Source organism: Plectropomus leopardus, chromosome 3, assembly GCF_026936395.1.
Source record: "Plectropomus leopardus strain MGB_pleo_1.0 chromosome 3, ASM2693639v1, whole genome shotgun sequence".
NCBI lineage: Eukaryota > Metazoa > Chordata > Actinopteri > Perciformes > Serranidae > Plectropomus > Plectropomus leopardus.
Window position 1 is genome coordinate 11,719,267 of NC_142178.1, and position 17,713 is coordinate 11,736,979.

General features: G+C 40.7%; 1 protein-coding gene across 2 annotated transcripts in view; it reads left to right on the forward strand.

The window, feature by feature from the left end:
• LOC121941859 (myosin-9-like) overlaps nt 1–16,918 on the forward strand; it is a 33,536-nt gene extending 16,618 nt beyond the window's left edge. For both annotated transcript variants that reach the window (XM_042484773.2, XM_088075594.1), the window contains 27 exons: nt 146–260; nt 652–842; nt 1,306–1,427; nt 2,059–2,128; nt 2,257–2,417; nt 2,556–2,664; nt 3,416–3,547; nt 3,692–3,898; nt 3,981–4,118; nt 4,265–4,388; nt 5,441–5,612; nt 5,783–5,995; nt 6,136–6,280; nt 6,372–6,578; nt 6,698–6,802; nt 8,318–8,470; nt 8,950–9,198; nt 9,779–9,991; nt 10,229–10,441; nt 10,586–10,747; nt 11,094–11,222; nt 12,009–12,097; nt 12,244–12,367; nt 12,586–12,794; nt 13,103–13,211; nt 13,441–13,613; nt 15,865–16,918. In XM_042484773.2, the coding sequence (XP_042340707.2) occupies nt 146–260; nt 652–842; nt 1,306–1,427; nt 2,059–2,128; nt 2,257–2,417; nt 2,556–2,664; nt 3,416–3,547; nt 3,692–3,898; nt 3,981–4,118; nt 4,265–4,388; nt 5,441–5,612; nt 5,783–5,995; nt 6,136–6,280; nt 6,372–6,578; nt 6,698–6,802; nt 8,318–8,470; nt 8,950–9,198; nt 9,779–9,991; nt 10,229–10,441; nt 10,586–10,747; nt 11,094–11,222; nt 12,009–12,097; nt 12,244–12,367; nt 12,586–12,794; nt 13,103–13,211; nt 13,441–13,613; nt 15,865–15,970 (4,140 nt within the window). In that variant the 3' untranslated portion in view covers nt 15,971–16,918. The remainder of the gene's footprint in view (nt 1–145; nt 261–651; nt 843–1,305; nt 1,428–2,058; nt 2,129–2,256; nt 2,418–2,555; nt 2,665–3,415; nt 3,548–3,691; nt 3,899–3,980; nt 4,119–4,264; nt 4,389–5,440; nt 5,613–5,782; nt 5,996–6,135; nt 6,281–6,371; nt 6,579–6,697; nt 6,803–8,317; nt 8,471–8,949; nt 9,199–9,778; nt 9,992–10,228; nt 10,442–10,585; nt 10,748–11,093; nt 11,223–12,008; nt 12,098–12,243; nt 12,368–12,585; nt 12,795–13,102; nt 13,212–13,440; nt 13,614–15,864) is intronic.
• The last annotated feature ends 795 nt before the right edge of the window (nt 16,919–17,713 follow it).

Consider the following 17,713-nt stretch of genomic DNA (forward strand, 5'->3'; position numbering starts at 1 on the left):
TAACTGAAATCACTGTCATAAATACTTGCACTTTTCTTCAGAATACAGCAGGGTGCCCTGCGTCATTACCTTGAAGTAACAAAGGTTTGGTGGTGACCTCAGTGTTGCAGTTTCTGGTTATGAGTGCAGCTCTCCTCTGCTGCAGGTGGACTACAAAGCAGACGAGTGGCTGATGAAGAACATGGATCCTCTGAACGAGTGCGTGGCCACTTTGTTCAGCGAGTCGACAAACAAGTTTACTGCAGACCTGTGGAGAGACAGTAAGTGGTGCCGCTGAATTTACCCCAAATCTCAAAATTCTTACTGCTTTATTTTTAGCATAATGTCATTTTTCTATACACCAGTCTATCAAGTGCGCATTGGACAACACTTTGTGTTGATTTGTCACCTCAAAATAAGCTGTAATCAACTGCTAGCAAAATATAAATACTGAATTCAACCAATAGTGGAGGAATCACACAATGGCACGTGTAGTTTTGAACTATTAGCTCCCTCTGGTGTTATGTTGAAGATCTGATAGTTATTTGTTACCTACATCTAAAAGATGTGACTTACAAACGTGTTTCATCATGAGAAATTATGATAGATTAAATTTCAGCGTCATGAAACACAGTGACAAAATTGTTTTTCCACCCTCCCGTATCCTTGCAGTGGACCGTATCGTCGGCCTGGATAAGGTGGCGGGAATGTCAGACTCCATGCATGGTGCATTTAAAGCCCGTAAGGGCATGTTCCGCACGGTGGGCCAGCTGTACAAGGAGCAGCTGGGTAACCTCATGGCCACGCTCAGGAACACCAACCCTAACTTCGTCCGCTGCATCATCCCCAACCACGAGAAGAAGGTACAGAACTAAGACCAATGCTCGTGGTACAAGTGAAAGAAATATTAAATGTAATGGCTACTGATGTGCACTGGCATAATATTGTGCCTCTACAAGACACAACTTTAACTTAAAAAAATAAAGAAAAGAACAAGGGATTATTAAACCCATGTTTTGCTTCATTTGACATGTGGAGATCTATAGAAGATAGAACGATAGAGGAACCATTGCTCATTAAAGTCCTGGCACATGATGCATTACACAAAACATTTTTATCGATATAGCCCAGTATGACATATTAGCATTATGTAGCACACAATCTATCTTTAGACACTTGATCAGGTTAGAAAAAAAATCATTAATGCACAAAGGCTAGATTTTAAGGAAGGGTAATATCCAACACCATTACAAATAATTAGACAATAGGTTATAGTTAAAGAAACACAATGCACAATAATGCTTTATGTATTTGTTTCATCTCCAGTCTGGTAAACTGGAGCCTCACCTGGTCCTGGATCAGCTGAGGTGTAACGGAGTCCTGGAGGGGATTCGCATCTGTAGACAGGGCTTCCCCAACCGCATCGTCTTCCAGGAGTTCAGACAAAGGTAACAAACAAAAGCACACTTGTTCACTTCTATCATTTCCTGTTTTAAAAGAATGAATTAATTTTTGAGGGGAATTTACATTTCAGTTTCAGCATCCCATACGGGCACATTCGCATTTTTTTCTACAGTTTTCTTTCTGTTTTCTTATCTATATCTGTTTTGTTTATCAATAACAAAAGGAACATTAATAAAATGAACTTTACTTCAGGACAAAGTATTGATTGTAATGCTTAGAGTAATACAGAGGTACAAAACAGCAAAAAAGGATAATTAATACAAAATAGGAAGGGGGGTCACAGAAGATAGTGTATGCATACACTCTCGCACACAACCAGACACATTCACAAAAACATAAGATCTTACCCACCCAATAAAAATTCCTATCCAGGTCTAAACTTCCAAGTTCTCAGTGGTTTAGCAGGACAAACATGAAAAAGAAAAATGGATAAGACCAAAATAAAAACTAATTTTACAGACATAAGTTACATCCACAGCTATAAACAATAATTACAAATTGTAAAGTAGAAAAAAAGGACCAAATTCATTTTAAAACCAACTGCCGTCCTTAATTAAACACTAAAAGGAGAGTCAAGCTACTTCATTGAATTACTTCTGCTGGTCTGTCTCTCAGGTATGAAATCCTCACTCCAAATGCGATTCCAAAGGGGTTCATGGACGGCAAGCAGGCCTGCGAGCTCATGGTAAGAACAGAAAATCAGTTTTTGGAAAGAAGCATTTAATCAAGACGATTACAATATGGCTAATGTTTCTCCATTTCTAGCTGTAGGACGTATGATTATTGAGTCTCTTCATGTCTTCCTCATGTCAGATCAAAGCTCTGGAGCTGGACCCAAATCTGTACCGCATCGGTCAGAGTAAAGTGTTCTTCAGAGCTGGAGTCCTGGCCCACCTGGAGGAGGAGAGAGACATGAAGGTCACTGATGTGATCATCAGCTTCCAGGCCTGGTGCAGAGGATATGTGGCCCGCAAGTACGCAAGATTAACTCTGAAAATATTTTATCAAGCAAATGAACTGCGTACTTCAGTTTTTGTCTTTATTGCAAATAGATAAATGTTCGAGACAAAATGGCACTGATGTTGTTTACGTTGTTTTGGTTTGTCCTTCAGAGCATTTGCCAAGAGACAGCAGCAGCTGACTGCCATGAAAGTGCTTCAGAGGAACTGTGCCGCCTACCTCAAACTGAGGAACTGGCAGTGGTGGAGGCTTTTCACTAAGGTAAGAGGTCAATGATGTTTTATTATTATGACACTGAAGGTTCAGAAAACACAAACAGGGGCAGCAGTAAACACTTTGCTGATTTTCAACCTCTGTGTCAATGCGGTGTGGAGAATGTGTGCAGATGAACGGTTTCAAGGTTTTGCTTATTTTGATATTTTAACAAAAATAAGCTGACAGTCTGTTCTGAATTTTCTCTAATTAAGTCTATTAACGTGGGAAATTAGAATTGCCATATAATAAATCTGAGACAAAGCTGAGCAGCGATGTCTGTGTTGCAGTTCATCACACTCCAGATTAATTGGGCAGCACCTCAATGGTGGTGCATGCACACACATCTACCAATCTTCAGGATTTGGCAAAAACAAAAGAAGGGTTCTTAATAACCAAAAGGACATAAATAAGGAAACGATTAAGACACTCATTCAAGTCTCATCAAGTTTCAAGTCTAATAGAGCCTTCTGGCAGATTGATCTATCTACTGACTTTCTTTATTTTTTGTGTCATGCACACAAGGTGCCCAACCCTCATTGGGTTTACAAGAAACAAAAATACAGTTGCAGTGGTCAAACACATCATTATGTTTCATAACAAAATTGCAGTCTATTTTATTGCTTGGTGTTAAACAAAATAATTCTGGCTTTACACCCAAGCTTGGCCAAAAAAAAACTACATTTCATCCACCCTAAGAAAGTCCAAACATCAGGATCTGTTTTGATAATGTGGATTAATTTTTATTTTTCTTCATCAGGTGAAGCCTCTGCTGCAAGTGACTCGTCAGGAGGAGGAGATGTTGGCCAAAGAAGAGGAGCTGCTCAAGACGAAGGAGAGACAGCTGCAGGCCGAGGAGCAGATTAAAGAATATGAGTCCAAGCAGCAACAGGTAGGATTCTCCAAAAAGAACACTAAAGTGTGCTTAATCTATGTTCGGTCTATGTGACAGCAGGTTAATCCTCATACCCCTGAATGATGCAGCTCTGATATCTAATCTTCCAGTCTCGCTTTTATGTTGACTCTCCGCTCCTAGCTCAACGCTGAGAAGTTAGCTCTCCAAGAGCAGCTCCAGGCAGAGACGGAGCTGTGCGCAGAGGCAGAGGAGATGAGAGCCCGTCTGGCCACCAGGAAGCAGGAGCTGGAGGAAATCCTGCACGACCTGGAGTCTCGCCTGGAGGAGGAGGAAGAGAGGGTCGGCCAACTGAACACAGAGAGAAAAAAGATGCAGCAGAACATCACGGTTGGTAAAGTCCCGCGGGATACAGAGCAAGAGATGTAAGGAAATGTCATTAACATGCAAATTGTCTGTGTCGTTAATCCAGGACCTGGAGCAGCAGCTGGACGAGGAGGAAGCTGCTAGACAGAAGCTCCAGATGGAGAAAGTCACCACTGATGCCAAGTTAAAGAAGTTTGAGGAGGATGTTATGGTGCTGGACGACCAGAACAGCAAGCTCAACAAGGTCTCACACACACACACACACACACACACACACACACGTCTTTAGCATTGATTAATTTAATTAGTTTCAGTGACATTTAAAGAGAGAAGTATGGAAATTTAAATAAAGCAATCAGAGTTTTTTTGTGTTCTTTTTTTCAACTTCAGGAGAAGAAACAGATGGAGGAGAGGCTCTCTGAGTTCACCACCAACTTGACCGAGGAGGAAGAGAAGTCCAAGAGCCTGCAGAAACTCAAGAACAAACATGAAGCCATGATCACAGATTTGGAGGGCAAGTATTTGTTGTTTCATAATAGCTTTTTCAATTTCTTTAATGTCGTACTTAAATTAAATAATAAATTAATTTGACTTTCTTTATCATTCATAATCTAAGTTTTAGTAGTGTTTTTTTTATTTTACGGAGCCTGGAGGCGAGGAGATACCCACTTCCACGTCATCCAAACAAATCTCAGATTTCGGAAGGTAACACATTGCAGAGGCAAACATATATGAAAGAGGTTTGTGTTTTTTGAAGAGGTGTGTGTGCCAATTAAAGCCACACAAATTGTGGCTTTTATGCTCTCTGTAATATTTTGGGCCAATCTTTGAGCTTTAATGTAGAAAAAAATACTTACGGATACTGAATTTTTTTTATGCCCGAGCACGGGCGATGGCTCTGGCCTGAAGGCATTATGTTTTTTGGGTTGTCCATATATCTGTGTGCCTGTCCCATTCTCATGAATGCAGTATTTCAAGGCCTTTAGGGAATTTTCACAAATCTCCACTTGGACTATAAAAATGAACTGGTAAGAATGTTGCTGGCCAAAGGTCAAGGTCACTGTGACCTCACAATACATGTTTTTGGCCATAACTCAATAATTCACACGGTAATTATGTCAAAATTTAACACAAATGTCTAATACTATAAAATGCTGAAGTGATGACATTTTATATCCAAATGGTCGAAGGTCATTTTCACTCCTCTGCAAAAACAATTTTTTATGTACATGCAACTTGACCAGTTTATGTAGGCGTACAACTGTGAGGTGGTAATTTTATTTATTTATTTATTTTGTTTTATTTATTTTATCAAGGTGTGACTTTGTTGCTTTTCATTTGTTTGGGTGGCACACAGAGCCTGAATTTGGATGTGTTACGGCATTAATGATATTGAATCAAGAACACAAATCGAGTAGTTATTGCCCACAATATTTTTTCTCTTTACATTTCCGCGTCCATGCATAATATCCTTTTATAATATAACTTTTTTTGTGTTCCTTTACCTTGACAGATGTTAACAATGTAATTTACAAAATTTGGGCATCTCTGTCATTTCACACACAGATCGTCTAAGAAAGGAGGAGAAAATACGCCAGGAGTTGGAGAAGAACCGTCGTAAACTTGAGGGAGACTCCACTGACCTCAGTGATCAGATCGCAGAGCTGCAGGCTCAGATCGCTGAACTGCGAGCTCAACTGGCTAAGAAGGAGGAAGAACTTCTCGCTGCACTGGCCAGGTTTAAGAAAAACAAATACATTTTTAAAAGAAAAAAAGGCTAAAAAAGCGATTGTGATGAATGACCTATTGGATTAGTTTTCCTTTTATCCCCAGCTGAACCTTAAGATGCGCGCTCTATGAATGTTCTTGTACGGTGATCTTATCCCTTTGTTTTTGTCTCAACCTCAGGATCGAGGAGGAGGCTGCTGCCAAGCTTACAGTCGATAAGGAGCTCAGGGAGAAGCTAGCTGAGATAGCTGAACTGCAGGAGGATCTGGAGCTAGAGAGAGCGGCGCGCAACAAGGCTGAGAAACAGCGCAGGGACCTGGGAGAGGAGCTGGAGGCCCTCAAGACCGAGCTGGAGGACACTTTGGACTCCACAGCAGCACAGCAGGAGCTCAGGTAACAGGCACACTTCTGTTGTCATGCTGCCAGAGGGGTTTTTTGGGGGGATTGAGCAAAGATAGTAAACATTTTATGTTTCTCTTCTTCCTGTTAGGTCTTGTTGTTTATCCATTTATTTCCACATTCTATTTCTCTAGGTCCAAGCGTGAGACGGAGGTCGCCCAACTGAAGAAGACTCTGGAAGAAGAGGCCAAGGTCCATGAGCAGCAGATGGCTGACATGAGACAAAAACACAATCAGGCATTCGATGAGCTCAACGAGCAACTGGAACAGGCTAAAAGGGTAACAAATGAGTTTGGACAGAAGAAAAATATGCTTAACAAATCATCTGAATGACACCAGTTGACACGCATCATGTGTGCTGCTCCTGCAGAACAAGGTGTCGGTGGAGAAAGCCAAGCAGGCCCTGGAGAGCGAATGGAACGAGCTGCAGATCGAGATTAAGTCTCTGACACAAGGCAAGTCAGACTCTGAACACCGTCGCAAGAAGGCCGAAAGCCATGTTCAAGAACTGCAGGTCAAACACGCAGAAAGTGAACGACAGAGGCAGGAACTGACCGACAAGAACACCAAGATGCAGGTACAGCACAGACAGAGTGGTGGTGTTCCACCGGGTGGAGGGACTGAGTAACAGTTTGTGACAACATTTCTGCAAAGATATTAAGTCCATGATTGATTTTCTTTCTATGCGATGTCTAGTTGGAGCTCGACAATGTGAACAGCCTACTGAGTGAAGCAGAGGGCAAGAACATCAAATCCAGCAAAGACCTCTCTTCTACAGAGTCTCAGCTGCAGGATGCACAGGTACAAACACAAATGCATACATATGCCAAACGCACTTGTCTTTCCTCTATCTTGTCTTTTTTTAAGCTAAAATGACAAAAATTCACCAATTCAACTTGTCCAATATATCTACAACTTTCTCTATTTTTTAAGTTTGTAAGTCAAATATCTTTGTGGGTTGATACTTATCCAGTTATGAAAATTATTTATTTTTGCAGCCCTAAGTCCTATTTAATCAATTCATTGTACATGGTCTAAAGGGCATGTTGCAAGTGCATTTAGGGTAAGTCCAGCTCCTCTTTTGCTAGTAAAACAGTGCTTAATCTGCGTGTAAAGTAAGCTGCAAGGGGCAAAATATTTAGATTTAGTGTCTTAATAAATCATAGGTGTTTTTTGGGCATAACATGAAATCAACCAGCGTGTCATTGCCATTTCCTCTAAAAAGCCAGGTCAAGTATTTACAAACTTGACAGAGGCAACATAAAAATAAGAGCCAAACGATAATGCTGATCCAAGGTCAGACAAGATTTAAAGTAAACTTAAACAAGAGAGACGATTACAAAACAAAAATAACAATAACAACCCATTCTTATAAGAGTAAATTCAATTAAAAAAATAACGGCAGTAAACATGGAAATAATAGTACCTATAATAGAATTAAAAATGATCAAGGCAGAATAAAAGCAGATCAATTGAAAGCCAAACAAATAGATGAATTGAAATACACTCCTCCTTGTTGCTTGAATATGCAGAGCGTCTCTCTTTGTGGGGATTCAAAGAGCTCTGCTCCCTGTCTGAATAATGCGACCTAAAATAGCAGAAAATATTGTGCCATTGACTTTGGACCAGGTTTTAATTGGTCAATGGTCCTATCTCTTTCTGCTGCCTCAAAAAAGCAGTACACACATCATGCTGAGGCCTTCACACAGATGGGGTGCACAGATGGGCACAAGTACATTTACTACCAGCACAATGTGGGTGCTGGCTGCGAAAATGTCAACTGTGTCAGTCTATAATAACACTTGTGCTGCACTTGTCCCAGGTGTAAGATCTCTAATTTCCTACAGTATCGATTTACTCCACGATAAAAAAAAAAATTGAAGGACATATGCATACAGGCAACAAAGTCTCTGCCACAGAGCTTTGTAACATGTTAATATCCACAAACCCTTGGCACCTGATTTTCCATTGAAAATCACATTCCTTTTCAGTCATGACTGAGTCAAATCTGAACACACAATGATCCACATGTCTTTAGAGGCAATGTGACTCACTCTTTTCAAGAATGAGAAAATCTCTGATATCTGTAAGTCTCTGTAATGACGATAAACATTTCCTTAATGTCAGTCATACAGTGATGTTTCTGTAAATTCATAATGACTCTGCAAACAGGAACTATAAAGAGCTAATTCAGCAGCATGATGTTTTATCGTACACATTTCAGTATTGGCCAAAAAATACGCAGAGCAGAAAAAACTGAGTTCAAAGAATATCTTTTTTGTGATGTTTTTTTTTTTTTCATCCTCTTACCTTCAGGAGTTGCTCGAAGAGGAGAATCGTCAGAAGCTGAACCTCTCCTCCCGCCTGAGGCAGATGGAGGACGACAAGAACAGCCTGCAGGAGTTGCTGGAGGAAGAGGAGGAGAACAAGAGGAATGTGGAGAAGCAGATCTCCATTCTGCAGACCCAGGTTGGTGCACAGTGCCACACTCTTTTTTTTTTCCACTTTAGTTCAGTTTGCTTTATTATGCTCATGAATGTTTATAAAACAATATTGCCAAAGCCTCAGATACAATTAAATGATGATAGAAATAAATACAAGAACATTTAAAACAAAAAATCAATGATGATATTCAAATCAACAGCAATCCATTGGTTAAAAAAACTGATGCATAAATAAAAGGAGCAAGAACATTTTGTTGTCATGTCAGGTTGTTGTTCAGGTTGTCCCGTAGGCTGTGACATGCACAAACATACCTCGCTGCTTCTATGACTCTCTATCTGTGCATTTAGACAAAACCTTGATCTTTTATTTCACACCGCACACATCAACAGTTATTGGAATATTTCTGTGTTCTCTGTGACTTCCTCCCCACTATAGCAGTGATGCACAAAGTCCCCCTACTTGCAGTTATTTCATTCTTGTCCTCTTTTCTGTTGTGTCTTCAGATGACAGACATGAAAAAGAAGCTGGATCAGGAGGCCTTGTCCCTGGAGGGGGCAGAGGACAGCCGCAAGAGAACCCAGAGGGATTTGGAATGCGTGATGCAGCAGCTGGAAGAGAAGACCGCAGCCTACGACAAACTAAACAAGACAAAAACGCGTTTACAGCAGGAGCTGGACGACCTCATGGTGGACCAGGACCACCTGAGGCAGAACGTCTCCAACCTGGAGAAGAAGCAGAGGAAATTTGACCAGGTATCATAACAAAAGTGTTTCTGTGCGCAGTGCACAGACAAATAGTTAGAAAACGTCTCATTTGTCTTTTGACAGCTTCATGCGACTGTTATTTTATTTAACCAGGTTTGTAACCTCATTTTGAAAGGAGGACTTTTTCAAGATGGCTGCATTAAAAAGTAGAAATAATCTAAGAACAGTGACAACTAAAAACGGAATCATTCACCATAGAGAATTACGGATAGGAGTTATTTTTAAAGATAGGCCATGTACACAAAATGTTTCATCAAGTTATAAATGCAGAATAAATTTATAGGTGGGATGTTGGGAGAATTAATCAGCTCATACTGCCTTTGTTAAATAGACAATTGTTCTTTCCTTATAATGGGACACAAAGTTAACAAAGTAATAAAAGAGAGGGGGGGGGGAATCCCACTTATAAAATTTGGCAGCTATAGCAATATACAGAGATTAATTTCTCAAATAGTCTTGGATGCACTGTTCATTTCACCACAAAATGTCACCTTCATTCAGCAGTATTTAGCTTAATTATATATATATTTTTCATCTCTAACTGCCTTTCCTGGTGTCCTTTCCCTAGATGCTGGCTGAGGAGAAAACCATTTCTACTCAGTATGCAGAGGAGCGTGACAAGGCCGAAGCTGATGCCAGGGAGAAGGAGACACGAGCGCTGACGCTGGCCCGCGAACTGGAGACCATGACGGAGTTGAAAGACGAGTTGGACCGGGCCAGTAAGCTGCTCAAAGCTGAGATGGAAGACTTGGTTTCCTCCAAGGATGATGTCGGCAAGAGTGTAAGATCAAACATCGGTGTCTTTTGGTGCTGTTTGATTAGATTGGGTTTCCTATTGCTAAACTTGTCAATGCTTAAAACATTTCTGTGATTTTTTTATGAAAGTAGTAAAGAGTACTTCATTGTTCTCAGCAGTTAAAATTAGAAGAGATTATTGCTCATAATCGTTGGCAGTACTGCCCCTCTTCACCGCCTTGAAGTCGCTTCATGTGTAATGAGGCAACCTGCCTGTCTGCAGGTTCATGAGCTGGAGAGGTCAAAGCGTGCCATGGATCAACAGCTGGAGGAGATGAGAGTTCAGCTGGAGGAGCTGGAGGATGAGCTGCAGGCCACAGAAGATGCCAAATTGCGTTTGGAGGTCAACATGCAAGCCATGAAGGCTCAGTTTGACCGAGACTTGCAGGCCAGAGATGAGCAGGGAGAGGAGAGGAGGAAGCAGCTCGTCAAACAGGTACAGAAGAACATCCTAAACAGATGTGTGTCACAAAGTGTTGTGTGGTTGTAAATTTAAGTTTACAGTTGCGTGCTTGAAAATGCCTAATCATAGTCTGACTAAATTAAAAATTAAAATTGGTGTTATTTTCCTATTGTACAGGTGCGTGAGATGGAGGTCGAGCTGGAAGATGAACGCAGGCAGCGCTCTCAGGCCCTCTCGACCAAGAAGAAACTGGAGTTGGATCTGGCAGATCTTGAAACCCAGATTGATTGTGCCAACAAGGGCCGCGATGAGGCCCTCAAACAGCTGAAAAGGCTCCAGGTAAAATAGAAAAATTAACATGAATACAAATAAAGACATCTTAATAATACACAGACTAACAATAGAAAACAACTTAACTGCAAGTTCTGAATGTATTCTGATGTTTCTTACACATTTGTCAATTCCTTATACCTCAGAATATAAGCTGCCTGTTGTTTTTGCAAACACATAAAATATCAAATATAAATGTTTCAGTTATTCAAAATATGATGAGAAAATTACAATAGGTTCTTTAAGTACCGGTCCCTTCAGAAGTAAGAAGGCAGTTCTTTTTTTGTTTTCTTTTTACATTGACAATCGTGATCACACAGTGATTGGCGCTGCTGTCTGCATATCTCCTCTATAGGCTTTAATGAAAGAGCAGATGAGAGAGCTGGATGAGATGCGTTTGTCCAGAGATGAGGCCGTCAATGGGGCCAAGGAAACCGAGAAGAAGCTCAAGGCCATGGAGGCAGACGCCCTGCACTTTCAGGAGGTATGAAAGCAATAATGGAAAGCTACACATCATAGAAAACACCTGACTGGACGTGGAGATGTGCCTGGTTTTGGTCATAGACACAACTAATGTTAAAAATAAAACTAAAATCTAATAAATCACCTGTATAACCGCAGTAATTTATGAAACTGAAATGCCATCCAGCATTCTACGTCATTTGAATCTTGCGCAGCAGAAAGGAATGAGATATTTGAGCCACAGCTTGGAGATAAAAGTATTATAAATCTTTAGAAAAACACTTTTCTCTCATCTTTGAGCCTCACAAATTAAAAGTTAGCATTTTGACTTCAATCAGTGGATATCATCTCCTATGAGAACTTTGTTAGTCAACCGCCATCAGGATTCAGGGTTGGTTTTATTTTCTCCTGACAAATCTGCTGCATGAAAACAGACATTTCAAAAAAGACACTTTAAGTAAATATAAATATTGGCACATCATACATGTTGATATTGGTGTATAGAAGGCAATGGTACTCTTCAGTACAAGGGATATCACTGAAACACCATCGTTTTAACTTGTTTGATTTATTAAGACAGTGTCTGTCATAGAAAATGATTGCATATGAAAGTGTGTAAACGTAAGCATGAATAATTGTATTGAAATGTATGATTCACACATTCTTAGTTTAGATATTGTTGAGCACCGTGGAGTCCTTCAGTGACTCCAGGATGTCTAAAGGTCAAGATACTGCAAGATCAAGACTCTGTGACTGTCCTAACAGTCTCTGTGGTGACAGACTTCAGAGTGTCTTCTGCTTCCTCCAGGATCTGGCCACTGCAGAGAGACTCAAGAGACAGATTCAGAACGAGAGAGATGAGCTGCAGGACGAGATTAACAGCAGCAACACCAAGAAGTATGAGCCAAAAGATACATAATAGTATTTCATTAAATTAACTTAAGATGAAGCAAGATTTCACATTTCACAGCACCAAAAGGAAATCTACAATGTTTGTCCCTGTATTTTAACTGGCGCTCGTCCTCTTCAAATGTTGTTTCCAGCTCTTCGCTGACAGATGAGAAGAGGAGGCTGGAGGCTCGGATCACACAGCTTGAGGAGGAACTGGAGGAAGAGCAGGTCAACTCCGAGATGGTCAACGATCGTCTGAGGAGATCCACACTGCAGGTACGGACACACAACATTTCACATAATGTTTATCATAGCAGCTGAGCATTTTACCTTCTTGTTTGCAAAAAGAAGAAATATTTAGTGTTTAATTTAAAGGGAGAAATGTGTTGTTTACAAGTTTGGCATCTGTAATAACACCACGGCTAAACAGATATAACATTTTTAATGGAGACAAAGTCTAACAGCTCCTCTCCACTGCTTGTGTCTGACATTAGACAGAGCAGCTCACCTCAGAGTTGGCTGGAGAGCGCAGCTCCTCCCAGCGGCTGGAGGGAGCTCGTTCCCAGCTAGATCGCCAGAACAAGGAGCTGAAACTGAAGCTGCAGGAGCTTGAAGGAACCATCAAGTCCAAGTATAAATCCACCATCGCCACCCTGGAGGCCAAGATCGGTCAGCTGGAAGAACAGCTCGACATCGAGTCAAAGTAAGTGCAAATGCAACAGACAATTTTAAGCACATTTTGTTTTTTTGACTATTTTACTGACTGACTGCAATAGTTATCAAAGAAAAGCACAACTTTTTTGTGTCATGGTGGCTTCATTTCTGCTTTACTCTCTTTTATAGTAGCAATAATTGTTTTGAAAAGTGTTTCCTTTATTATTTTTATTATTTTGGTGTTACAGATCTCTAGATCCTAAAGTTTCATTAATTTTGTCGCTGTATTCTTGAATCATAAAGCCCTGAGACTGTGTACTGATTTCTCGTTGCATTTGCTTTTCCTTGTCATGTCAGGGAGCGCCAGCAGGCCTCCAGGCTGGCCAGGCGAACAGAGAAGAAGCTGAAAGAGGTGATGCTCCAGGTTGATGACGAGAGGCGCAACACCGAGCAATACAAAGACCAGGTAAAATCACTTATCATCTTTTTACTTATAATTTCCTAGGCCCAGCTGTTAAGAAGTAATCTGATCAGATTTCAACTTTTGGATTGGATCAAATCTTGAAAATTGGCTGTTTTAAAGGAAAAAGAAAATAGTCTGAAATTGGATTAGATAATGTAGTTAAAAACTTTATGATTGGGACCCCTTTAATTCCCAAAAAATCTCCACACTAAACAACCCCTCTTCTTTTTAGGCGGAGAAGACAAACAGCCGAATGCGTCAGTTGAAGCGCCAGCTCGAGGAGGCCGAGGAGGAGGTTACACGAGCCAACGCCTACCGCAGAAAGCTGCAGAGGGAGCTGGAGGATGCCACAGAGTCAGCAGACTGTATGAACCGTGAAGTCAGCTCACTGAAGAGCAGGCTCAGGTAAAGCCTTCTGACATTTAGGTACCGTCACTCTTCTGAGCTTACAGTAGTTTTTATATCACAGTGGGAAGGTGAATAAATGAATGAAAACTAAATTCAGACATGTGAAAACAAAATAAACAAACGAAAAGTGTGTGTGTGTGTGTGTGTGTGTGTGTGTGTGTGTGTGTGTGTGTGTGTGTGTATATGTGTGTATGTATATATATATATATATATATATATATATACACATACACTCACCGGCCACTTTATTAGGTACACCTTGCTAGTACCGGGTTGGACCCCCTTTTGCCTTCAGAACTTCCTTAATCCTTCGTGGCATAGATTCAACAAGGTACTGGAAACAGTCCTCAGAGAGTTTGGTCCATATTGACATGATAGCATCACACAGTTGCTGCAGATTTGTCGGCTGCACATCCCATCCCAAAGGTGCTCTATTGGATTGAGATCTGGCGAACTCATTGTCATGTTCAAGAAACCAGTCTGAGATGATTCGAGCTTTATGACATGGCGTGTTATCCTGCGGGAAGTAGCCATCAGAAGATGGGTACACTGTGGTCATAAAGGGATGGACATGGTCAGCAACAATACTCAGGTAGGCTGCGGTGTTGCAACGATACTCAATTGGTACTAAGGGGCCCAAAGTGTGCCAAGAAAATATCCCCCACACCATTACACCACCACCACCAGCCTGAACCGCTGATACAAGGCAGGATGGATCCATGCTTTCATGTTGTTGACGCCAAATTCTGGCCCTACCATCCGAATGTCGCAGCAGAAATCGAGACTCATCAGACCAGGCAACGTTTTTCCAATCCTCTATTGTCCAATTTTGGTGAGCCTGTGCGAATTGTAGCCTCAGTTGTTCCCTGTTCTTAGCTGACAGGAGTGGCACCCGGTGTGGTCTTCTGCTGCTGTAGCCCATCTGCCTCAAGGTTCGACGTGTTGTGCGTTCAGAGATGCTCTTCTGCATACCTCGGTTGTAACGAGTGGTTATTTGAGTTACTGTTGCCTTTCTATCAGCTCGAACGAGTCTGGTCGTTCTCCTCTGACCTCTGGCATCAACAAGGCATTTTCGCCCACAGAGCTGCCGCTCACTGGACATTTTCTCTTTTTCGGAACATTCTCTGTAAACCCTAGAGATGGTTGTGCGTGAAAATCCCAGTAGATCAGCAGTTTCTGAAATACTCAGACCAGCCCGTCTGGCACCAACAACCATGCCACGTTCAAAGTCACTTAAATCACCTTTCTCCCCCATTCTGACGCTCGGTTTGAACTGCAGCAGATCGTCCTGACCATGTCTACATGTCTAAATGCATTGAGTTGCTGCCATGTGATTGGCTGATTAGAAATTTGCGTTCACGAGCAGTTGGACAGGTGTATCTAATAAAGTGGCCGGTGAGTGTGTGTATATATATATATATATATATATATATATATATATAAAAACTCAAACTGGAGGAATTTGCTAAGTCTGACGTTGACGTTTTGGGTTTTTTTCTGTCAGCAATAACAGTAATCTAGGGTAATGAAATCCCCTTATTTAAAATCAGTATTTCCTGTCAGTTTTTAATTATCTTACTGTTATATGGCTATTTTGTTTAAATCAGGTGGGTCTCACTCACCCTGTCAAATTTATTTTGCTCGCACCAGCTGGTGGTTGCTTAGTGACCTTAACCCTAACATAGTCTACTGTAGTCTATAGATGTTAACTTAACTCATAATACACAAACTCTGTGAAAAAGTTGAAGTTTCATAGCTCCGTGCTGTTTTGCCTGTGACTCACACAACCCTACGCTGCAGGGTGTAGCCAGTAAAAAGAGAGCCTACAGTCTATGCTGTGTCCGCCAACATTTCATATCTGTCATATCTTAAATGCAGCCAAAGTGTGAGAAAATAACCTGAGTGATGCAGGCAGGGTTCTCGGCTTTGGCATGGAGACTGGAAATGTTTAATGGAGAGCCTGCATTACATGCTGCAGATGAAAATTTTTAAAACAAAGACAGGCAGGGAAGTCATCAGAAGTAGTATTACTGTGAAACTGAAAAAAAGTATTTGAAAGCCTTTTGTGGGAGCTATGTGACAAATAGCCTCAACAGGTGCCACTAGACTTGCCTTCCATTTTGATTATACACTCAATATTAGTCTATAAAATATTCAGTAATACAGCATGTCTCATCTTTTTTTACTTGTGTGCAGTATGTATACAACACATGACTGTGTTTGAACCATTATTTGTCTTTTTTTAAAGACGTGCGGACATATCTGTCAATATAAACCGTGTCAACCGCCACGGCCTGGACAGCGATGAGGACGTGGACCTGAAGACTGAAGCACCCGAGCCAGCAGCTGAGTGAACGGAGGAGAGCCGAGAGGGAAATAATAAAATAACCACATACAGATATAGTTAAAACATTAGCCATGCAAGCTATCAAGTAAGACTTGTCTCTGGGGGGATTTAGCCTTGTATTCTCCTTGAATTCGTCTTATAGCCTTATTGTTCCCTTCCATACAATACATTTTTATTTGGCCAAAAAATCACATTCATCTCCATGAATGCGAGTTTTTCTAGTTGCACACATACTTTTCTTGGTCTCTATTTTTCTACGTAATGGGTATATAACAACATAAAATATTGCGCTTATAACGAACCATTGCAATTTCTCAAATTTTATATGTGCTCGAGGTTTATGTGCTGTCACTGTACCATTTTTTGGAAATACACTGGACATTTTTATGCTTGTTTTGCACACAAATATGGATCTTCTGGGAGTTTTGATGCAGTTACAAACTGTGGTTCACATTTGTTAGTGTCATTGTAAATCTTTTTCTGTGCTGTAATGTTTTTCTTCTCACTGTGTCATCCTTTCATGTTATTACCTCAACCAATTTCGCACAATGCCAACACAGACAAAACGGGCACGAGAATGCAATTGTTCAGCTCATCAGAGGTGGTGTAATCGAAATGCAGCAATGTTGGTGAAAAAGTGCAAATTTTGCACCGTCATCTTTAGTAGCCTGGTTGATGTATCATGTTTCACTAGTTTTACGCTTAGATTGTTGGTGGTGGGTCATCATGTCGTAGCTCTCACTGTTCTATGTTTTGCGCTATGCTTTGCACAGCAGAGGGGGTTTCTATTAGCACATTAGCCTCCGAATGTTTTCATGCATATTTTAGATTAAATATGGGATACCCTAAAACTGTATTATCAAACAAATTACACGTCACACTGATGCCAATATTTTAAGGCTAATCTATATTTTATCAAATGCCTTAAATGCAATAAATTGACAAAATAAATGCATCTGACTTTCTCATCTCTTGTGTGATTTAACACAATGTAAAACATTTTGGGCTCAAAGGTTACTTTTTTTAAATGCTTCAATAATACATACATTTTTGACTGAATCTGTGCAAAAACACATCCACTGATGTTAATCTAAATTGCATTACTCCTCCGATTGTTTGCATGAGTCATGCCTAAACTCAGATTTCTCTCCTCAGTCTAAAACCCCTCATGTAGGCAAATTGAGATGTGTGGTCCCCTGCGCTGGATTGGCTCCTTTTACAAAGTTGTCAGCCTCCCTCAGGGTGGAGGTCCTGATTGGAGCAGCGTTCTGTTTGATTCCTCCAAACTGATGGTTGCAGCTCGCACCTGTGATGCCAACAAAGTTTTTCAACTGTCTCTGGACTGTACTTACAGCAGGCCAGCTTGTTTGTTGGCCTGGATGGCTGGAAACTTTCCACCCTCCAACTTTCCCCCTTTTATTGTTCAGAGTGATACTGTTAAGGAATAGATTTGTATTTGGTCAAAATTGTTATGAGGCACTAGTTTAGTTTTTAAGGGGACTGGGCTCGGTTTTAAATTCTAAAAATTGACGAAGCACTCACTGAGCAGATTTTCTGTTGTTACAAACACAAGGTGCAGGGGTGCTGTTAAATTTGTCTTTTCATTTTCACTAAGTACTTTAACATAGTTAGGTTTTCATTCTCCGATTTATATTTTGTTAGATAAGATTAGGAACTCTAGTTTTCAAGAGTCCACTTCACGAATTTCATTTCATGGTCATCCTTTTTCTTTATTTAATCCTACTATTAC